Here is a 24417-nt window from a genome sequence, read left to right on the forward strand (position 1 = left end):
AAATCGTTAATTGTCGTAAAATTACCATCTATACTATTTTAACTAATTCCCCTAAATTACGCATTGAGGCTATAAAGTGTGTTTTATCATATTACTTCATTAATCAAACAAACTAATGGATAATTACTCTATTTATAAAATAATTAATAGCTGCAGCTTTTCTTAGACGGCAGAATGGCGCAATTTATAACCGAGGGCTTCACTGCCCAACGCAGCAGAGAAAGGACATAGAGAGTCGCAAGTAGCTGAAGCCACACATACATGTAAGAAAAAACAGCATTGGTAAGATAGTTTATTTAAAGAACGAAATTGCTACTTCATCATGTTGCGCTGCTGTAGTATATATATATATATATATATATATATATATATATATATATATATATATATATATATATATATATATATATATATATATATATATATATATAGGTCAAGGCTAGCGCGGTCCCCGTTGTAGTGAGGGCGCTTGGGGGCAGTAACCCCCAACATGGGAAAGTGGCTCCAACAGATCCCAGGAACAACATCTGAAGCCTCAGTCCAGAGGAGCGCAGTCCTAGGAACAACCAAGATACTGCGCAGAACCCTCAAACTCCCAGGCCTCTGGTGGAGGACCCGAGCTTGAGGATGACATTCCGATATTGTCCAACTCTTAATTACCGATACCGATATCAACCGATACCGATATATACAGTCGTGGAATTAACACATTATTATGCCTAATTTGGACAACCAGGTATGGTGAAGATAAGGTCCTTTTTTTTTTAATTCATAAAATAAGATAAATAAATTAAAAACATTTTCTTGAATAAAAAAGAAAGTAAAACAATATAAAAAACAGTTACATAGAAACTAGAAATGAATGAAAATGAGTAAAATGAAGTGTTAAAGGTTAGTACTATTAGTGGAGCAGCAGCACGCACAATCATGTGTGCTTACGGACTGTATCCCTTGCAGACTGTATTGATATATATTGATATATAATGTAGGAAGCAGAATATTAATAACAGAAAGAAACAACCCTTTTGTGTGAATGAGTGTAAATGGGGGGAGGGAGGTTTTTTGGCTTGGTGCACTAATTGTAAGTGTATCTTGTGTTTTTTATGTGGATTTAATAAAAAATAAAAATAAAAAACAGATACCGATAATTTAAAAAACAATACTGATAATTTCCGATATTACATTTTAAAGCATTTATCGGCCAAAAATCTCTAATATATATATATATATATATATATATATACACCATATTTTTCGCAGTTTTTTTCATAGTTTGGCCGGGGGTGCGACTTATACTCAGGAGCGACTTATGTGTGAAGTTATTAACACATTAGCGTAAAATATCAAATAATATTATTGATGTCATTCACGTAAGAGACTGGACGTATAATATTTCATGGGATTTAGCGATTAGGAGTGACAGATTGTTTGGTAAACGTATAGCATGTTCTATATGTTATAGTTATTTGAATGGCTCTTACCATAATATGTTACGTTAACATACCAGTTGGTTATTTATGCCTCATATAACGTACACTTATTCAGCCTGTTGTTCACTATTCTTGATTTATTTGAAATTGCCTTTCAAATGTCTATTCTTGCTGTTGGCTTTTATGAAATACATTTCCCCAAAAAATGCGACTTATATATGTTTTTTCTTCTTTATTATGCATTTTCAGCCGGTGCGACGTATACTCCGGAGCGACTTATACGCCGAAAAATACGGTACATACTCACACAATTATAGCCCTACACACGCCGCCTCTGTGTCCATTCTTTAAAAGGGTCCGTTAGCAAAAGTAATAAGAAATGGTATCTACAGTTATTTGTGGTTATTATCGGATGATCATTTTGAGATAGAACGCCAGTTAGAAAAGTTAAAAACATTGAATGTATTTGTGGAGGTTACTGTAATAATGACTGTAAGGAACATATACTGCAACATTGTAGGTTACAAAGGGTCTTATTTGCAGGCCAAAGTGTCCTCGCTCGACTACTGTTCTCGACAGAAGACATATTCGGTGTAACTTGTCCATATTTTGTCCTCGCCGGGGTCGTTGCTGGTGTAGGCGCAGGTGCCGGTGGAGCTGCAGGCCACCATGTGGAAGCCCACCTCGGTGAGCTTGTCGAAGGCCTGCTCCAGGAAGTTGTACTTGAGGTAGTAGCGGGACGTGTATCTCTCCGGCGGACGGTCCGGGTCCCTGCTCTCGTTCAGCGTGTCTCCGAACACCTCCTTGGCCAGGGAGGTCTTCCCGCACACGGTGATGCGCGCCACCCGCCGGAACTTGGCGTCGGTCTGGATGTCCCGGCCGATGGTGTAGGAGCCCCGGTAGCCTATGGTGATGTACCCCGACTTCCTGGAGTCCAGAGACGGCGAGCGCATGGCCGCCGCCGCCGCGCGTAAAGCCACCTCCGCGACCCCGGCTGCGGCGCACGGCGGTCCGCCCTGCAGCGCGCCGTCCTCGGCGTCGCTTTGTCCGACCTCCTCGGGGTTGTCCTCGCTCACATGCGGGCTGAGCCGCTTGGCCAGCTCCCGCAGCTGGAAGAAGTCCGCCTCCCTCCGCAGCCGACTCCGCTCCGGGAAGTAGTCCGGCAGCACCAAGGTGAGGTCGCGGAGGTAGTCGAGGACGTAGCGGAACAAGAAGCCGTCTCGGTCCAGGAAGAAGCGACCCTTGGTGTCCCTCGCCAGCTCCTTGGGGGTCTTGCGGCTGAACATGTGCCACAGCAGCGAGTCCGGCACGGCGATGAGAGTTTGGAGCCTGGTGACGTACACTTGACCCCCGACGTTAAGCTCGACGATGTCCGGGAAGTGGGAGTCGTCGCGTTTGGACACCTCGGCCAGCGCCATCGTGTTCTCGGGTCCGCCTCGTCCGTTCTGTCGCGGTGCGAGAAACACTGCTGAGTCCCCCCGTGGCAGCGCTCACTTATGAGGCGTACGTGGGCTCCGGCGAGATGACACGTACGCGTACGTGCAGTTAACCATTAAACTACTCCATTAACTTTTAACGAGGCGCAGTAAATGCATCATTAAGAAGGCAGGGTGCAAAACAAACAAACATGTCGGATTATTGCTCCTTTTTCCCGGAAAAAAATAGGCAAGTTCAAATAAACACGGGGGCAAGTTAGACTTGGTAATAGTGACACCTGTCGGAAGTGTGGCGGAACTGCAGGTCACTTCATTGGGTACAGCTGCCCATCCTACACTATGTTGCCAAAAGTATTTGGCCACCCATCCACGTGATCAGCATCAGGTGTCCTAATCACAGATGTATCAAATCAAGCACTTGGGCATGGAGACTTTTTCTACAAACATTTGTGAAAGAATGGGCCGCTCTCAGGAGCTCAGTGATTTCCAGCGTGATTTGATTGATTGATTGAAACTTGTATTAGCAGATTGCACAGTACAGTACATATTCCGTACAATTGACCACTAAATGGTAACACCCCAATAAGTTTTTCAACTTGTTTAAGTCGGGGTCCACTTATGTTGATTCATGATACAGATATATACTATCATCATAATACAGTCATCACACAAGATAATCATCAGAGTATATACATTGAATTATTTACAATCCGGGGTGTGGGATGTGGAGGGGGAGTGGGAGGGGGGGGGGGTAGGTTTGGTTGATATCAACACTTCAGTCATCAACAATTGCATCATCAGAGAAATGGACATTGGAACAGTGTAGGACTGACTTGGTAGGATATGTACAGCAAGTAGTGGACATAGAGAGAGAGATCAGAAAGTATAAGAAAAAGTGTCTACATTTGATTATTTACAATCCGAAGAGGTATGATGTGGAAGGGAGGGTGTTAGTTTAGGGTTGAAGTTGCCTGGAGGTGTTCTTTTAGTGCGCTTTTGAAGGAGGATAGAGATGCCCTTTCTTTAACACCTGTTGGGAGTGCATTCCACATTGATGTGGCATAGAAAGAGAATGAGTTAAGACCTTTGTTAGATGGGAATCTGGGTTTAACGTGGTTAGTGGAGCTCCCCCTGGTGTTGTGGTTATGGCGGTCATTTACGTTAAGGAAGTAGTTTGACATGTACTTCGTATCAGGGAGGTGTAGCGGATTTTATAGACTAGGCTCAGTGCAAGTTGTTTAACTCTGTCCTCCACCTTGAGCCAGCCCACTTTAGAGAAGTGGGTAGGAGTGAGGTGGGATCTGGGGTGGAGGTCTAGAAGTAACCTGACTAGCTTGTTCTGGGATGTTTAGATTTGAGGGTTTTGGAGGTGCTAGGGTACCAGGAGGTGCATGCGTAATGGAAAAAGGGTTGAACGAGAGTTCCCGCTAGAATCTTCATGGTGCTTTTGTTGACCAGAGAGGGGATTCTGTAGAGAAATCTCGTTCGTTGGTTGACCTTTTTGATTACCTTGGTTGCCATTTTATCACAGGAAATATTAGCCTCTAGAATGGAACCTAGGTAGGTGATGGAAGCTACACTATATTGCAGGCCTGGGCAATTATTTTACTCGGGGGGGGGGGGGGCAAGATTTAGATTTAAAAAAATGTGTCTGGGGGCCAGTATATCTATTTTCGGAACACTAATACAAAACCTCACAATAATGATTGAAAGCTAAAAACGTTATGACAGACCGCCTTAAAAAACGGAATGGAATTTGAATAGTTTTTTTCCTGAATGAGACACCCAGACTGTACATGAAAATAAAGAATGTGGGATTACCCCGAAGGGAATAAGCGGTAGAAAATGGATGGATGGATGGATTTACAATATTAACTATGAAGGATAAAACACTGAATATTGACAACATATTTTACAATCAACCAAAATGCAACAAACATAGTGAAAAAAAACCCACCTACAATCTGAGATATCTCATAGTGACCATAGTAAGTAATTAGATGACCATAGTAACTAATTAGATGACCATAGTAACTAGTATATGATGCAGATTCCAAGCATGGATAGACTTAGTATAGTTGAAGACTTCCGGTCATTATAAAACATGACTACACATCATAATGGCAGCTACACTTTACATCTTAAACATCTAAAACAATTATTTAGGAATGTCCGGCGGGCCAGATTGAAAAGCTCAACGGGCCGCATGTGGCCCCCGGGCCTTCATTTGCCCAGGTCTGCTATATTGCCAAAAGTATTTGGCCACCCATCCAAATGATCAGAATCAGATGTCCTTATCACAAGCGTATAAAATCAAGCACTTAGCCATGGAGACTGTTTCTACAAACATTTGTGAAAGAATGGGCCGCTCTCAGTTATTTCCAGCGTGGAACTTTCATAGGATGCCACCTGTGCAACAAATCCAGTTGTGAAATTTCCTCACTCCTAAATAATCTGGGTTTGGAGGTTGCCAGGAGAGCGCTACATTTCGGACTGCGTTGTGCCAAATGTGAAATTTGGTGGAGGAGGGATTATGGTGTGGGGTTGTTTTTCAGGAGTTGGGCTTGGCCCCTTAGTTCCAGTGAAAGGAACTTTGAATGCTCTAGGATACCAAAACATTTTGGACAATTCCATGCTCCCAACCTTGTGGGAACAGTTTGGAGCGGGCCCCTTCCTCTTCCAACATGACTGTGCACCAGTGCACAAAGCAAGGTCCATAAAGACATGGATGACAGAGTCTGCTGTGGATGAACTTGACTGGCCTGCACAGAGTCCTGACCTGAACCCGATAGAACACCTTTGGGATGAATTAGAGCCAGGCCTTCTCCACCAACATCAGTGTGTGACCTCACCAATGCGCTTTTGGAAAAATGGTGGGAAATTCCTATAAACACACTCTGCAACCTTGTAGACAGCCTACCCAGAAGAGTTGAAGCTGTACTAGCTGCAAAAGGTCATATTGAACCCTATGGGTTAGGAATGGGATGACACTTCAAGTTCATCTGTGAGTCAAGGCAGGTGGCCAAATACTTTTGTCAATATAGTGTATCTTGTCCAGTGGAACTAACATCTCAAACACAGTTGTTGTTTGATGTTTATTGAGTATGTCTACTCCACCTCACACATGTAGGACATAATATACATACAGTACATATCTCCAGTGAACAATCTTGTGCTCAATGGCAATATTATTATTTCACAAAAAAGAAAAGAAAATTGAATTAATTAAATTAAACATATTTTTAAAAGGGTAATGGGAAGAAGTATACACTTTTCGAGTCCCACCCTTTTTTACGTAGTTACTTGAACTAATATCCAGTTTCCTCTGAGCCACATTTGATCACATTCATCTGGATCCACACAGCTCAATTTGCCCAGAACAACGTGCTTACAATTCTCAATATATCATCTTAAGTAAGTCATATAAGTCATTCATACTCACATTCAAAATAAGCCTAGACCTCACTATACTGAACTAAAATATTACATTTGTACAATCTCTTAAATTGCTCAATGTTTGAACAGTGTTTGAGTTCATAACTCAGGCTGTTCCATATGTTCGCCCCACAGACTGAGACACAAACACTTTTCCTTGTGCTAAGCGCTAAAGCGTGTTTATATTTTGCCATTCCTCTGAGGTTATATACCCCACATCCCTTTCTATGAATACACTTTGAATATTTGCAGGCAATTCATAACTTCTTGCTTTAAACATAATAAGCCCTGTCAAATATTCTACTAAATCAGTTTTGACCTTAAAAATAAGCTTGAACCCCACGTTATGTATAATTCCAAGTGCCCGTTTTTGTAAGATTGTTTAGGGATGTATGTTGTTTTTATAATTATTTCCCCAAACTTCTGCACAGTAACTTAAAGGCCTACTGAAATGATTTTTTTTTTATTTAAACGGGGATAGCAGATCCATTCTATGTGTCATACTTGATCATTTCGCGATATTGCCATATTTTTGCTGAAAGGATTTAGTAGAGAACATCGACGATAAAGTTTGCAACTTTTGGTCGCTGATAAAAAAAAAGCCTTGCCTGTAGCGGAAGTAGCGTGACGTCAAAGGTTGAAAGGCTCCTCACATTTCCCCATTGTTTACACCAGCAGCGAGAGCGATTCGGACCGAGAAAGCGACAATTACCCCATTAATTTGAGCCAGGATGAAAGATTCGTGGATGAGGAACGTGAGAGTGAAGGACTAGATTGCAGTGCAGGACGTATCTTTTTTCGCTCTGACCGTAACTTAGGTACAAGCTGGCTCATTGGATTCCACACTCTCTCCTTTTTCTATTGTGGATCACGGATTTGTATTTTAAACCACCTGGGATACTATATCCTCTTGAAAATGAGAGTCGAGAACGCCAAATGGACATTCACAGTGACTTTTATCTCCACGACAATACATCGGCGAAGCACTTTAGCTACGGAGTTAACGTGATAGTATTGTGCTTAAATGCAGATAGAAACAAAATAAATAAACACCTGACTGGAAGGATAGACAGAAGATCAACAATACTATTAAACCATGGACATGTAAATACACGGTTAATACTTTCCAGCTTGGCGAAGCTTAACAATGCTGTTGCTAACGACGCCATTGAAGCTAACTTAGCAACGGGACCTCACAGAGCTATGATAAAAACATTAGCGCTCCACCTACGCCAGCCAGCCCTCATCTGCTCATCAACACCCGTGCTCACCTGCGTTCCAGCGATCGACGGAAGGACGAAGGACTTCACCCGATCATCCGTGCGGTCGGCGGCTAGCGTCGGCTAGCGCGTCTGCTATCCATCTCAAAGTCCTCCTGGTTGTGTTGCTGCAGCCAGCCGCTAATACACCGATCCCACCTACAACTTTCTTCTTTGCAGTCTTCATTGTTCATTAAACAAATTGCAAAAGATTCACCAACACAGATGTCCAGAATACTGTGGAATTTTGAGATGAAAACAGAGCTTTTTTGTATTTGATTCAGTGGTGTCCGAATACTTCCGTTTAACTATTGACGTCACGCGCATACGTCATCATACATAGACGTTTTCAACCGGAAGTTTAGCGGGAAATTTAAAATGTCACTTTATAAGTTAACCCGGCCGTATTGGCATGTGTTGCAATGTTAAGATTTCATCATTGATATATAAACTATCAGACTGCGTGGTCGCTAGTAGTGGCTTTCAGTAGGCCTTTAAGTAAGGATAAATGAGTGAATAGTAGAGTTTCTGGAGGGATTTTCCATCTAGCGCTTGTCATGCATTTTCCAGCACTCCAATGCTTCTTGATAAATACCAGTGGTATTTCAGATTGAGCACATGATAAGATAAGGCCCCTTAGTTTGATATTTGCAGGTGAATTGGATCACTTCTCGCAGGAAGGAGCCCCTAATTGGGACTTCGGAATGCAAAAGTGATAGCCCTATCCTTGAGAGGAGACTACCTGTCTAGTTCAAACACCAACCTTTAAGTTATGACTTAAAGCAGTTCTTTTCCAGACACTTACACACCAACAACTCCTTTTATGGTCAGGTGATGCTGTTTAGACTTAGCACACACCCAGACAGACAAAGAAGGAATATATAAACTGATGGTTTGGCTTCTCCAAGGCAGGAATCCTCCATTTTTGACTAAGACTGCAGACCTGTTTAAATGACGCTCGCTTGTAATAAAGCAACTTTTGGTTCAGCAAAGCTTCTCCGACGTCTCAATATAAAGAAATATAGACTATTCATATTTTAGCCCATCCATCCATCCATTTCCTAGCGCTTGTCCCTTTTGGGGTCAATCATCTTTAAAGCCACACAGGTCACAAACATCCTGAAGTTCTTTAGCGGCGTAAACAGGTTTAAAAACCCTTTTGCTCAAATTTCTCAATAAGCTGCAGTCCTAAACAAAAATATCAAACATGTATTTTTTTTTTCAATTATTTTGACCCCTTTGAAGGCCTTTTGCTCAGTTTATAAATGTCGCAGGTTTAAATGAGTAAAAACAAGTTGTGGTATGCTAATTAAAAAATGGAAAATCGTTTGATCAAAACGTCTTCCAATGTTCAAATAAAAAAGCACTCGATGTTTGGTATTTTAGTGCGGGGCTGAAGATTTGAATAAAAAAATTAAATAAATCTAAAATGTTTTTACACTCTGAACTGCCATTGTCCTACTCAAGTGAAAGAGTTGGACTTTGACATTTGGAAATTGAACATGGAAAAAACGTATTAGGAAAAAAAAACATGTATAATGGCGTGACACAACAAAAACTATCTCAACAATACAGCAAAAATGTATTAAAAGCAGGGGTCCCCAACCACCGGGCCGCGGCCCGGTACCGGTCCGTGGATCGATTGGTACCGGGCCGCACAAGAAATAAAAAACACAAGATACACTTACAATTAGTGCACCAAGCCAAAAAACCTCCCTCCCCCATTTACACTCATTCACACAAAAGGGTTGTTTCTTTCTGTTATTAATATTCTGCTTCCTACATTATATATCAATATATATCAATACAGTCTGCAAGGGATACAGTCCGTAAGCACACATGATTGTATTTTTTTATGACAAAAAATAAAATAAAATAAAAATACCATACCAAAAAGGAAAACGTGCTGATTGCACGGGAAGCTAAGGTAACCACTTAGCACAGGAATCATAAACTAGGAAACAAGAAAACCAACGTAATTGTTGCAAATAGTAAACAATGAAGCCAGACAGAGTGTGGCGAGCAACATGAATAATTAGCTCTCTGATTAGCAGCAGGTGAACGTGCCGAACACTAACCAGAGGTAGGTGAAACCAATCAGTACCCATGGTGACCGAAACAAACCCAGGAGTGCACAAAACAGGAACTAGTGGAGTCCAAAACTAACTGAACATGACTAAACAAAACATGACGGGCCACGGATCATGACACAGGTTTTTCCCACTCCAGACTGGGCCCCCTTAGGAGACCAGTCTAGATTGTATTTTTTTACTCATCCTCCCCCCAGCGTTGACCTTTTTCCCATCTTTTACGGGGCGCCTCAGCGTTCCTGTTTATGTAACCCTCTACACCGGGGGTCGGCAACCCGCGGCTCTAGAGCCGCATAGCGCCGCCCTAGTGGCTCTCTGGAGATTTTTCAAAAATGTATGAAGAATGGAAAAAGATGAGGGGAAAAAATCTATTTTTTTGTTTTAGTATGGTTTCTGTAGGAGGACAAACATGACACAAACCTCCCTAATTGTTGTAAAGCACACTGTTTATATTAAACATGCTTCACTGATTCGAGTATTTGGCGAGCGCCGTTTTGTCCTACTAATTTTGGCGGTCATGAACTCACCGTATAGTTTGTTTCCATGTATAACTTTCTCCGACTTTCTAGGACGTGTTTTATGCCACTCCTTTTTCTGTCTCATTTTGTCCACCACACTTGTAACGTTGTGCATGAGTGCACAAAGGTGAGTTTTGATGTTATTGACTTGTGTGGAGTGCTAATAGGACATATTTGGTCACTGCATGACTGCAAGCTAATCGATGCTAACATGCTATTTAGGCTAGCTATATGTACATATTGCATAATTATGCCTCATTTGTAGCTATATTTGAGCTCATTTAGTTTCCTTTAAGTCCTCTTAATTAAATGTATATCTCATGACACATGTAATATGGCTTTTAATTTTTTGCGGCTCCTGACAGATTTGTTTTTGTTTTTTGGTCCAATATGGCTCTTTCAACATTTTGGGTTGCCGACCCCTGCTCTACACTGTTTAAATGTCTAATCTTGAACGGGTTTGTGCTGAAAACAAAGTTTGTTGTATTTGTGCAATGACAATAAAGACCGACCTACCGACCTACCAACCTCTTTCTTGTGGTATTGGACAGAAAGGAGGACTTTTTTTCCTCCTCCATTGGAAAATGCGGACGTTATCAGCACTACTGTCTGATTCCAACCAATGCAAGTCATCAGAATCAGGTAATACACCAACTTATATTCTTGTCTTCATGAAAGAAAGGAATCTATATGTGTTAACCATGCTTGTAGTATCATTGCACACCTTTAACTTGTTAACAAAAACCTCTCTTTCATAAATAATAATTATATATATGAATGAGGTAGATCCCTTCGACTTGGTCAATTGAAAAGTAGCTGGCCTGCAGAAAAAGGCCAGTGCAGAAGGAGGTGTATTGTAGATAAGGATTGTTTTGGTTAGGGCGAGCAGACTCATTCCAATAGCTATGTCTGCTCTAGTTGTCTGTTCTGGCTCACAAATTGAGCAATTCAATTCAGGTTCTCCCAAGCCAGAGCTTCTCGTCAAGAAGATCTTATCAATTTCGTTGCGAGGCCTGCTGACCAATTCCATTGTTTAGATTTTGGAGAGCAGTGCAAAAAGGGGCTCCAGGAAAGTTAAGACATGGCAAAGAAGCAAAAGCAGGAGAGATAAGGTAGAGGGAAGGAAAGTGTTTGCCTTCGCTGAGAGCCAGAAAGAAACATGGCTGCTGTGACACGGACAATAAGGACATTAATTAGGCTTTGTTTGCTCCATTCTCCTTTTCGGACATGTTGGAGCCGACAATTGCAAAAGAGGAAGCATGAATCCGAGCATGTCCATGTTTATGGAGTATTTTATGCAAATAAACTTACTATAGCAGTGAATCTCAAACTGTGGTACTTGGTACGCCAAATGATGACTTAATGAAATATTGAAACGCAGTGTTATTCTTCAAACGGTGTGTAATGTTACAGTGGGCAAAAATATGAAATATTATTGTTAATTAAAACCTCTGCCTTGTTTTTAATGAATATGTACACTACCGTTCAAAAGTTTGGGGTCACATTGAAATGTCCTTATTTTTTAAGGAAAAGCACTGTACTTTTCAATGAAGATAACTTTAAACTAGTCTTAACTTGAAAGAAATACACTCTATACATTGCTAATGTGGTAAATGACTATTCTAGCTGGTTTTTGGGGCAATATCTACATAGGTGTATAGAGGCCCATTTCCAGCAACTATCACTCCAGTGTTCTAATGGTACAATGTGTTTGCTCATTGGCTCAGAAGGCTAATTGATGATTAGAAAACCCTTGTGCAATCATGTTCACACATCTGAAAACACTTTAGCTCCTTACAGAAGCTACAAAACTGACCTTCCTTTGAGCAGATTGAGTTTCTGGAGCATCACATTTGTGGGCTCAATTAAACGCTCAAAATGGCCAGAAAAAGAGAAGTTTCATCTGAAACTCGACAGTCTATTCTTGTTCTTAGAAATGAAGGCTATTCCACTAAATTGTTTGGGTGACCCCAAACTTTTGAACGGTAGTGTATGCCTACTGGACAACCGCATTTTAATGTTGGTAATTGTGGTAGTAAATGTTTTCTGGGGTGGTTCTTGGTGAAAATAAAATTTGAGGGAAAAAACTGGACTATAGTATTCCACTGAGATCCAATGTCATTTTTTAAAATGTGGGCTACTTTATTCATTTTAGATACATTCATTCTTGCTTTATTAAATGTGCTTTTTAACATTTAATTTGTTAAGTAGTATAAAGTTGCAAGTCTTTTCCATGTCTTGCTTTTATTCAGTATTTCCCATGCATGTTTAAACTTCCCCCAACGGTGTCACATTTTTGGTCAGGCTCTTTTTTGTTCTTTTGAGGCTAGTGTCGTTTCCTCCTAAATTTCCCACATGAAGACACGCAGTCATCTATTTCCAAATGTCCGGCAACTCCAAAGACAACTCAATTGCGAAATCAGACTGTCAGAAAAAGTGTGAAGTGGCTCCACTAATGTCTATTTAAGGTGTAAAATACAACAGGGAAATAAAACCATGTAATGAGTCTTCATCTGTGTTGTTTGTATGTTGACTTATTGACCCCATAACATTAAGTTGCACCTGCCATATCTTTACAATCTTGTATCAACAGACTTTCAGTACGTGCTGAAGACACGGAGAAGGATTAAATAAGATCTGCTTCTTTCTACTCCTTTTCGAGCATGTTGAATTATGCTGTTGATGTTTAAAATAAACAAATCAATGACTGTCGGAAAAATTTTATGTAAATTATCAAAAAACTTTCCGTTCTCTGAGTTCCCAATGAACAGACAAGAGGCTGTCTTTGTTGCACCAAGCAAAGGCTTGGAAAATTCCATTGTGTACGATGGGAGGAGACGGGAGGGGGGTTATCTATCGTCATCGAAGACCCAAGCCCGAGGCATCTTTTTCTTTTGTGTTAATGTGACCGAAAACAATGACTGTTTACTTACTCCCCATTCCTTTGGAAGCAGATGTTGTCGTGTAAACAGGGAGTGTCCAAATAAAGAAGGACACGTAATAGGGATGGGCGATACCACACTTTTAGGATTTGATACGATACTGATACTTTTTCTTGCATTTTCATCGATACCGATACCGATAATTTCTTATTGGCAATTTTTTGTCAGTCAAAAATATTATTACTATTGTTATTATTTAAGACAAATCACAAGACAAATACAGACCATTTATACCACATTTATTATGGTCAATATATAATACAAGTAAAATTAAAATAAATAACATAAATATGAAAAATAAATTAAATATTATATATAATAATAACTATATATTATATATAATAATAATTAAATATTAGGGCTTTCCAATTAACAGTCAAATCCGAATTGCAAGAAGCTGCAGTTATTTTTTAAAGTTTGTGATATAATTAGCAATTAATGAAATATGAAATAGGCTAATGTTTTCGAAATGTAAGAACTCATGTTACAGATTAAAACCAAAATCACATTCAATCATATATTCAAGATTTTCTTGGAAAAAAATAAAACTGTAATGCAAAGATGAAGAATCTCCAAATTGTATCTCTTTCTTATCTTGTTTTAAATACTCAAGCAATTTTCAACTAACAGTAAATTCCCCTGCGTGGAAATTATTTGAATTTAGGATAATCATTTAAACAAAAATATTCAGTAAACATTACTAAAAAAAACAAATGCCTGTTTTAAGTCAACAATTGGACAACACTGGATATGCCTGGCTGCATCGCTGTCGGCTGGCTGTGTGTGTGTGTGTGTGTGTGTGTGTGTGTGTGTGTGTGTGTGTGTGTGTGTGTGTGTGTGTGTGTGTGTGTGTGTGTGTGTGTGTGTGTGTGTGTGTGTGTGTGTGTGTGTGTGTGTGTGTGTGTGTTGCACGTTGGCGACGCTCATTGGCTGTCTCCTGTCACGTGACTGGGCCAGCTCTATACTCTGCCAGGTACAGGTGTGTCCCAGCACATAGGAAGTTAAGTAAGTCATCAAAAACATCTGAAAGTGATGCTTGCACCCCCCACACGCCGTTTTTTGGTTTATATCGATACTTTTTTCAGAAAAGTGATGCCAAATGAGTAGCGTGTGAGTATCGATATATCGATACCACAGGATCGATACGCACATCCCTAATACGTAAACCTTTTTGGTCAGAGCGTGCTAAGACACTGTAAGAGGTTACAGGTCCACGGCGTCTCTCCTCAATTGAGTCCAAATTTAATTCTGTCTCTGTTTGATTCTTTGCCTCTTGTCTTGTTTACTAATGTCATCAGTGTTTGAACCTGACAATGACTATTAGTTTGTGTATTGATATACTAACATGTTAGTTGCAGTCAAACCAAATAGCTGAATAAGTACTTTGTTTTTGTGTTATTAATCTGTAGTAGAAGTTTTTAGGGTGCAGTTTTATGAACCTCTGACAGAGCTATTGTGTGGGATTGTGCATGTGTACCTAATCCATTGTTTGGTTGCAACTTCTTTTTTCTTCCAGGGCAGTGAAAGTGAAAGTGAATGCTTGCTGCAAAATGTCCCACTTCCCATCAGCTGATCATCTTCAGTCGCTTTGGAAATTTGGCCATGCCAAGCCCCCGACCTCCTCACCCATTAAAAACGAGCTCCCGTTTGAGACTTTTTTTAGTCTTTTAAGAGCGTTAAGAGAAAATGATGCTCCGGAAGGTAATGTAGCCATTAAGAGATGCACTTAACAGCAAATTAGATGATTTTGTTTACTATGTGTGTGTGCGTGTGTGTGTGTGTGTGTGTGTGTGTGTGTGTGTGTGTGTGTGTGTGTGTGTGTGTGTGTGTGTGTGTGTGTGTGTGTGTGTGTGTGTGTGTGTACGTATTAATATATATGTTCCTCCAGGGTATTACCGAGAGCTTCGGAGCCGCCATCCACGCCCTGGGCGCCGGCCAACTGACAGATGGCGTGTTAAGACGGAGCAAGCGGATGATGCTGGACAACCTGGGCGTCGGACTGTTGGGATCCAGGACGGAGGTGTTCGACAAGGCTCTCAAGTACAGCCAGGTATACTTACCTTTATGCTAGGGTTCTAATTGGACTTAACTAGCATGCAGGTGTAACATAACACACTGTGAGAACCTCCATAGCCAAGTACGCTCACCGGACACTTCATTAGGCACACACTTTCCATTATATGTGTGTATATGTATGTATGTATGGAAATATATATATATATATATATATATATATATATATATATATATATATATATATATATATATATATATATATATATATATATATATATATATATATATATATATATATATATATATATATATATATATATATATATATATATATATATGTATGTATGTATTTATGTATATATATATATATATATATATATATATATATATATATATATATATGTATGTATGTATGTATGTATGTATATATATATATATATATATATATATATATATATGTATATATATATGTATATATATATGTATGTATGTATATATATATATATATATATATATATATATATATATATATGTATGTATGTATGTATGTATGTATGTATATATATATATATATATATATATATATATATATGTATATATATATGTGTATATATACTGTATGTATATATATATATATGTGTGTACATGTATATGTATATATATATATACATATATCTATATATATATGTATATATATGTGTATATATACTGTATATATATATATATATATATATATATATATATATATATATATATATATATATATATATATATATATATATATATATATATATATATATATATATATCTCTTTAGATGAAAACTAAAAAAAATCAGTATATCGTGCAAAAGTTTATTCATGTCAGCAATTCACTTTCAAATGTGAAACTAATGTGATATAAACATTCCATGCGAAGTGAGACATGTCAAGACTTTGTTATGGTTGTTGTTATTTTTCTGGTTTTTCTGAGCTTTTCAATTCCAGGTTTTCATCAAAATTATATCAAAAGAAAGCTTGAAATATTTTGAGTGAAATGTTATGAGCCTCTATCATATTTTAGTTTCATCTTGAGAATCTAATGGGGTGGAATAAGGGGATGAGTCAAATGCAGAGAGTAATTTCACCACACCTAGTGTGTGTGTGAGACTATCAGTGGTCATTTAATTCAATTTATTTTTTAATTCCTGGAATAATTAAAAAACCTTGCACGAGATTCTAATTTTTTTAGTTTTTGTTTTGTCTATGCTGTATATGTAAATGAACAGAACAGACTGGCCACAAAACAATAGATTTAACTGACAAAAAAATATTTGATGGACACTTTTAGAGAGATATTATTTTAAACATGTTTATTATTGTGGTTGTAGCACACTGCATCACACAGAAAGATGGTTATACTATTTTGACTCTTAAATATTGATTTAATGAAATCCACCTCTTGTGTCAGTCCAACCTGATTAACTTTGTCTTCGACCTAATTGAAGAATTTGTATTTTATTTATCTGCAGTATTGAAAAAAAACAGAATCTGAATCTGGTTTTTTTTGCCGAGTGCATTTACACATATTTTGTCTGGGATACAGTATTGGTACAAAAACAGCTAACATGAGGAAAACAGCCAGAATAGCAAGAATTTAAGTAAAATTAAATACAAAATGCCATTACCAATACATATCCAATTAAATTCAAAATACGTCAAATACAAAGAAGAATAAAAAACATAAAATGTCCAAAACTTGCAATGGAGTGCATGTAAGAAAATGTAAGTATTAAATTAATGACTTTAATTTGTACTCAATGTATGTTAAGGAGTACACGTTTAGAATTATTTTGCAGGTATTTTAAAATGTATTATAATTTGTACATTTTCAAATCATTTTTGTAAAGTTATATTTGATTTCCAATAGGTTTTAAATTTTGGTGTCAAAAATATTGCTACCATTCATTTATAAATGCAAACATTATTTTTTCTAAATACTGTAAACGCCAAAAAAATACTTTTTATTATTAAAAAAAAAAAAAGGGAAGTCCTAATTGGTTGTACAAGACTTTTATTGCATCACTTAGGCCGGGGGTCAGCAACCACATGCAGTCTATCTATAGCACCGACTAAGTGGCTCCTTGGAGCATTTTCAAAAAATGGAAAAAGAGGGGAAAAATATATTTGTTGTTTTAATAATGTTTCTGTAGGAGGACAAACATAACACAAACCTTCCTAATTGTGAGAAAGTTTAATATGTTTGTGTTTATGCTTCACTTATGGCAGTATTTGGCCAGCGCCGTTTTGTCCTACTAATTTTGGCGGTCCTTGAACTCACCGTGTACAACTTTCTCCGCCGCTGCCACAGAAAGACGTGTTTTATGCCACTCCTTCTTTGTCACTTTTTGGCCACCAAACGTTTTATGCTGTGCGTCAATGCACAAAGGTGAGCTTTGTTGATGTTATTGACGTGTGTGGAGTGCTAATAATCCATGCCAACATGCTATTTAGGCTAGCTTTGTGTACATATTGCATCATTATGCCTCGTTTGTAGCTATATTTCAGTTCATTGAATTTCCTTTACTCATGTCCTCTGTGTACCGTATTTTTCGGACTATAAGTCGCAGTTTTTTTCATAGATTGGCCGGGGGTGCGACTTATACTCAGGAGCGACTTATGTATGAAATGATGAACACATTAGCGTCAAATATCAAATAATATTATTTATTCATTCACGTAAGAGACTAGACGTATAAGATTTCATGGGATTTAGCGATTAGGAGTGACAGATTGTTTGGTAAACGTATAGCATGTTCTATATGTTATAGTTATTTGAATGACTCTTACCATAATATGTTACGTTAACATACCAGTTGGTTATTTATGCCTCATATAACGTTCACTTATTCAGCCTGTTGTTCACTATTCTTGATTTATTTTAAATTGCCTTTCAAATGTCTATTCTTGGTGTTGGCTTTTATCAAATACATTTCCCCCAAAAATACGACTTATACTCCAATGCGACTTATATATGTTTTTTCCCTTCTTTATTATGCATTTTCGGCCGGTGCGACTTATACTCCGGCGCGCCTTATACTCCGAAAAATACGGTATTTAATTTATATTTGCATGTCTCATGACACATTATCTGTATGTAAATATTGGCTGAATTTCTGATTGTGTGCCATGTTGTTCCAGACCACAGCAAACGTTACCCAGCTTGCAAAGATTGTAATAAATCCATTAGAAGAAGACAGCCCTTTAACTTGGACACAGACTTTTATACCTTTGGCAGTTTTAAACCAGTCATTTCCAGGAGTTATCTAACCCTCTGAGACACTTACTCAATGTGTTGTCTTCATTATAACATTTACAAAAGGCTTTTAACTTTTTGCGGCTCCAGACAGATTAGTTTTTGGTATTTTTGGTCTTTCAACATATTGGGTTGCCGACCCCTGACTTAGGCAAAGCGACTCAAAGTGCTGACTTAGCAGTATGCCGTCATCTAAACTTGTCTGATTGCAGTTGTTCCGGTCCGAGGAAGAGAAGAGCAGCGTCTGGGGCAAACCGGACGTCACCCTGCCGCCGCACTTTGCTGCTTTCGTCAACGGCGTTGCGGTAAGCCGGGTCACATGACAGAATTCGGCTACTATGAGGTGAAGTTTTGGTTCTGAGATTGTGGCTTACCCTCCCTCTCTTCGCCAGGTTCACGCCATGGACTTTGACGACACGTGGTACCCGGCGACTCACCCCTCGGGGGCCGTGCTGCCCGCGCTGATGGCCTTGGCGGAGGTCACGCCCAGACGGCCCTCTGGCCTGGACCTGCTGGTGGCCTTCAACGTGGGCATTGAAGTGCAGGGCAGGCTCATGAGGTTCTCCAGGGAGGCCTTCGACATCCCGAATAGGTACGTGAACGCCGGACGTGGGGTTGTAACCAATACCCGTATAATAATCATCCAAAACCGGGATAGACTGCTAAACTTTGAAAAGGTGATACTGCTCATTTCCTTGAGAAGCAGCTAGCGCGCTAATCGCTTGCTAGCTTAAATGCTTGCATGAATATAAAACACCTTAAAGGCCTACTGAAATCCACTACTAGCGACCACGCAGTCTGATAGTTTATATATCAATGATGAAATCTTAACATTGCAACACATGCCAATACGGCCGGGTTAACTTATAAAGTGACATTTTAAATTTCCCAGGAAATATCCGGCTGAAATGTCGCGGTATGATGACGTATGCGCGTGACGTAGTCAGTTAAACGGAAGTTATGGTACCCCGTAGAATCCTATACAAAAAGCTCTGTTTTCATTTCATAATTCCACAGTATTCTGGACATCTTTTGCAATTTGTTTAATGAACAATGAAGGCTGCAAAGAAGACAGTTGTAGGTGGGATCGGTGTATTAGCAGCGGACTACAGCAACACAACCAGGAGGACTTTGTTGGAGAGCAGACGCGCTAGCTGCCGACCTCACCTTGACTTCCTACGTCTCCGGGCCGCCAAACGCATCGGGTGAAGTCCTTCGTCCTTCCGTCGATCGCTGGAACGCAGGTGAGCACGGGTGTTGATGAGCAGATGAAGGCTGGCTGGCGTAGGTGGAGAGCTAATGTTTTTAGCATAGCTCTGTGAGGTCTGGTTGCTAAGCAGGCTTCAATGGCGTCGTTAGCACAGCATTGTTAACCTTCGCCAGCCTGGAAAGCATTAACCGTGTATTTACATGTCCACGGTTTAATAGTATTGTTGATTTTCTATCTATCCTTCCAGTCAGGGGTTTATTTTTTTTGTTTCTATATGCAGTTAAAGCACGATGCTATCACGTTAGCTCGTAACTAAAGCGTTTCGCCGATGTATTGTCGTGGAGATAAAAGGCACTGAATGTCCATTTCGCGTTCTCGACTCTCATTTTCAAGAGGATATAGTATCCCAGGTGGTTTAAAATACAAATCCGTGATCCACAATAGAAAAAGGAGAGAGTGTGGAATCCAATGAGCCAGCTTGTACCTAAGTTACGGTCAGAGCGAAAAAAGATATGTTTGCACTGCATTCTAGTCCGTCACTCTAACGTTCCTCATCCACAAATCTTTCATCCTCGCTCAAATTAATGGGGTAATCGTCCGAATCGCTCTAGCTGCGTTGAAAACAATAGGAAAATATGAGGGAGTGAACAACTGACGACGTCACGCTACTTCCGGTACAGGCAAGGCTTTTTTTTATCAGAGACCAAAAGTTGCGAACTTTATCGACGTTGTTCTATACTAAATCCTTTCAGCAAAAATATGGCAATATCGCAAAATGATCAAGTATGACACATAGAATGGATCTGCTATCCCCGTTTAAATAAAAAAATTTCATTTCAGTAGGCCTTTAATGTTTTAAAAATAAAACTTTGTTAAAAGCTTTAAAGGTGTGTTTGTATAGCACAGCATGATAATAATGATAACCGCATACTTGCCAACCCTCCCGAATTTTCCGGGAGACTCCCGAGTTTCAGTGCCTCTCCCCAAAATCTCCCGGGTCAACCATTCTCCCCAATTTCTCCCGATTTCCAGCCGGACCTGAGTGAGGACAGCCTGTCGTCACGTCCACTTTTCCTCCATACAAACAGCGTGCCGGCCCAGTCACGTTATAACATCTACGGCTTTTGGAGCTCAGTGCGCAAATACAAGAAGGAGACTATTATATATGTGTCTGTTATCCATAGGTTTATCTATAAGCCATAAAGTAGGCAGGCACGGAGCTATTGCTCAGCGTGTGTTTATTCCAACCGGCACGTTAATACACTGACACACAACATCCCGATTCCCATCATGCATTGCTTCAAAACTACGGCAAGTAGTCATGTCCAAAAACATAACAGTATGGTTAGAAAAGATGGTTAGAAAGATAGTGACAGAGAATTGAACGAGGATGGACAATTCAACCCTAAACTCACTCCTTTCCTGCAAATGAAATTTCACAGATGCTGCCCATACCTATGTATGCTCCTAAATGAACACTGAAATTCAAGTATTTATTTTATATATATATATATACACACAAATATATATGTCTTAATTAGATTATCAAAAAAAAATAAAAAAAATAAAAAATAGTGCTCGATACCATGGTAGAGCATAATATGTATGTGTGGGAAAAAATCACAAGACTATTTAATCTCTGATGAAATAGTCTTGTGATTTTTTCCCACACATACATACATACATATATATATATATATATATATATATATATATATATATATATATATATATATATATATATATATATATATATATATATATATATATATATATATATATATATATATATATATATATATATATATACACTACCGTTCAAAAGTTTGGGGTCACATTAAAATGTCCTTATTTTTCAATGAAGATAACTTGAAACTAGTCTTAACTTTACAGAAATACACTCTATACATTGCTAATGTGGTAAATGACTATTCTAGCTGCAAATGTCTGCTTTTTGGTGCAATATCTACATAGGTGTATAGAGGCCCATTTCCAGCAACTATCACTCCAGTGTTCTAATGGTACAATGTGTTTGCTCATTGGCTCAGAAGGCTAATTGATGATTAGAAAACCCTTGTGCAATCATGTTCACACATCTGAAAACACTTTAGCTCATTACAGAAGCTACAAAACTGACCTTCCTTTGAGCAGATTGAGTTTCTGGAGCATCACATTTGTGGGGTCAATTAAACGCTCAAAATGGCCAGAAAAAGAGAACTTTCATCTGAAACTCCACAGTCTATTCTTGTTCTTAGAAATGAAGGCTATTCCACAAAATTGTTTGGGTGACCCCAAACTTTTGAACGGTAGTGTACATATATATATATATATATATATATATATATATATATATATATATATATATATATATATATATATATATATATATATATATATATATATATTAGGGCTGCAACAACTAATCAATTAAATTGATTAAAATCGATTATAAAAATAGTTGCCAATTAATTTAGTCATCGATTCATTGGATCTATGCTATGCGCATGCGCAGAGGCTTTTAAAAAATTTTTTAAAAATAAAACAATTTTTTTTTTTTTTTTTTAAATAAATCTTTATTTATAAACTGCAACATTTACAAACAGCTGAGAAACAATAATCAAAATAAGTTTGGTGCCAGTATGCTGTTTTTTTTTTCAATAAAATACTGGAAAGCATAGAAATGTAGTTTGTCTCTTATTCATTCATTCTTAAAGTAATCTTACTTATCTCATCATATGAAATATGACTTACTTCACCAATTATTATTATTAAATTCTTACTATTCTTATTGATTTATTTATTTTTATTGTGATTACTTATGGAGTTTATTGTGAAAAAATTGTGAACAGGAAGTGAACAAAAAGTTTTGCAACTGTTATGTAAAGAGAAGGGGTGGGATTAAATAAGCTCTGCTTCTTCCTACTCCTTTTCGAACATGTTGAAAAGAGAAACTGGAAACTGTGATGTATCATGTTGTATGCTTGCATGTTCGAAATAAACTCAAACTCTTTTATCCGATTATTAATCGATTAATCGAAGTAATAATCAACAGATTAATCGATTAACAAATGAATCGTTAGTTGCAGCCCTAATATATATATATATATATAAAAGAAATAATTGAATTTCAGTGAATTCTAGCTATAAATATACTCCTCCCCCTTAACCCCGCCCCCCGATCCGCCCCCGTTCCCCCGACCCCGCCCACCTCAAACACCCCATTTTCCATTGTGTGAAGTGTTGCATTGTTCCGAATATTTTGCAACCAAACTCCTTAGTCAGCTAGTTTAGGTGTCCCTAATGAAGTGTCTCACGAGTGTACTTGCGTTTCCTTTGAAGATTCCACCCTCCCAGCGTGGTCGGCGTCATGGGCAGCGCGGCGGCCTCGGCCAAGCTTCTGGGTTTGTCGCCGCAACAGTGCGCTCACGCTCTGGCCATCGCCGCCTGCTCTGCGGGTGCACCGCTCGCCAACGCCGCCACCGAAACCAAACCTCTGCACATGGGCTACGCCGCCCAGAGGGGCCTGGAGGCGGCCCGGCTCGCCCAGTTGGGCCTGGAGGGCAATCCCGCCATCCTGGAGGTGGCGCACGGATTCGGGGTTTACTACCAGGACTACAGCCCCTCAGCTTTTGCGCCCTTCGGTGTCTCAGGCTGGGTCCTGGACGAGCAGGATGTGGCCTTCAAGCGCGTGCCCGCTCATTTGGGCATGCACTGGGTGGTCGACGCAGCCATGGCGGCCCGTGCTAAGCTGGAGGGCGCCACGGGTCAACACTTTGACGTGAACAGAATTAAGCGAGTCACGCTCCGAGTCCCGCCTTCCAAGTACATCAACTGCCCCTTTCCCGCCACGGAGCACCAGGCCAGGCATTCCTTCCAGTTCAACGCCTGCTCCGCCCTCCTGGACGCCGGCGCCTCGGTCCGCTCCTACGGCGCGGCTCAGATGGAGCGGCCGCTTCTGAAGGCGCTGCTGGCCAAAGTAGAAGTGGAGGTTCCGGGGGACAACCCAGCCAGCTTCGACAAGATGTACGGCGAGGTCGCCGTGGAGACCCATCAGGGGGAGACGGCGTCTGCCAGGTGCGATACCTTTTACGGCCACTGGAGGAAGCCACTGAGTCAGCAGGACCTGGCCAAGAAGTTCGTGGCCAACGCTTCCACGGTGCTGAGCGCCGAGGGAGCAGAAGGAGTGATGGACAGCATCAGAAACATGGAAAGAGAGAGACATTGCACAAGCTTACACGCCCACATGCACATGAGCACACATAAACAGCAGCAACAATGGCGCTCAAAGGCTGTCCTTTAAATCAAGCAAAATAATACAAATATTTGTAGTTTTATCTTTCTTTCAATCTTTTTTGGATCCTTCGGATCATATTTGTTTTTTAGCAATATAATTTAAGTTTTGTAACATATTCATCGATGGCTTTACATGTGATTGTTTTGTACTGTTTAGTATGTTGTGTTGTCAGATAAAATGTCAAGAAAAAACAGCACATTATTACTGTCCAAAAGAAAAGCATTTTTGCACATTTTTCTACAAAAAAAAAAAGAAAAAAAATGTGTATCTGAGAAACAGTATTTTATTTTTATTTCTTTAATCCCCAAAAATGTGAATATATTGTTTTATTGATTTAAATAAAAAAATAAAAAAACTCACACTGCTAGTAAAATGACTGTCTATATCCCCAAACTTTTAGACTCAGGGGCTGTTAAAAAAATGTGGCCGGGGGCCGGGCTGTGTGTCTGTGTGTGTATATATATATATATATATATATATATATATATATATAT

General features: G+C 39.3%; 2 protein-coding genes across 3 annotated transcripts; one reads left to right on the top strand and one right to left on the bottom strand.

Annotated features, from left to right (window-relative positions):
• Nucleotides 1-437: 437 nt before the first annotated feature.
• Nucleotides 438-3089, bottom strand: kctd12.1 (potassium channel tetramerisation domain containing 12.1). The gene has a single exon (XM_062059751.1). It carries the CDS (start codon nucleotides 2846-2848, stop codon nucleotides 1994-1996), a length of 855 nt encoding a protein of 284 aa, XP_061915735.1. The 5' UTR covers nucleotides 2849-3089; the 3' UTR covers nucleotides 438-1993.
• Nucleotides 3090-14666: 11577 nt separating this feature from the next.
• Nucleotides 14667-24230, top strand: acod1 (aconitate decarboxylase 1). Of its 2 annotated transcripts, XM_062059752.1 has the most exons (5): nucleotides 14667-14811; nucleotides 14999-15160; nucleotides 18632-18724; nucleotides 18812-19011; nucleotides 22969-24230. In XM_062059752.1, the coding sequence occupies exons 1-5, from the start codon at nucleotides 14797-14799 to the stop codon at nucleotides 23927-23929; spliced, it is 1431 nt and encodes a 476-aa protein (XP_061915736.1). In that variant the 5' UTR covers nucleotides 14667-14796; the 3' UTR covers nucleotides 23930-24230. The 2 variants fall into 2 exon arrangements, with proteins under 2 accessions (XP_061915736.1, XP_061915738.1); XM_062059754.1 differs by lacking the exon at nucleotides 14667-14811 and having other exon boundaries at nucleotides 14987-15160.
• The last annotated feature ends 187 nt before the right edge of the window (nucleotides 24231-24417 follow it).

The sequence above is a fragment of the Entelurus aequoreus genome, linkage group LG10 (genome assembly GCF_033978785.1).
Source record: "Entelurus aequoreus isolate RoL-2023_Sb linkage group LG10, RoL_Eaeq_v1.1, whole genome shotgun sequence".
NCBI lineage: Eukaryota > Metazoa > Chordata > Actinopteri > Syngnathiformes > Syngnathidae > Entelurus > Entelurus aequoreus.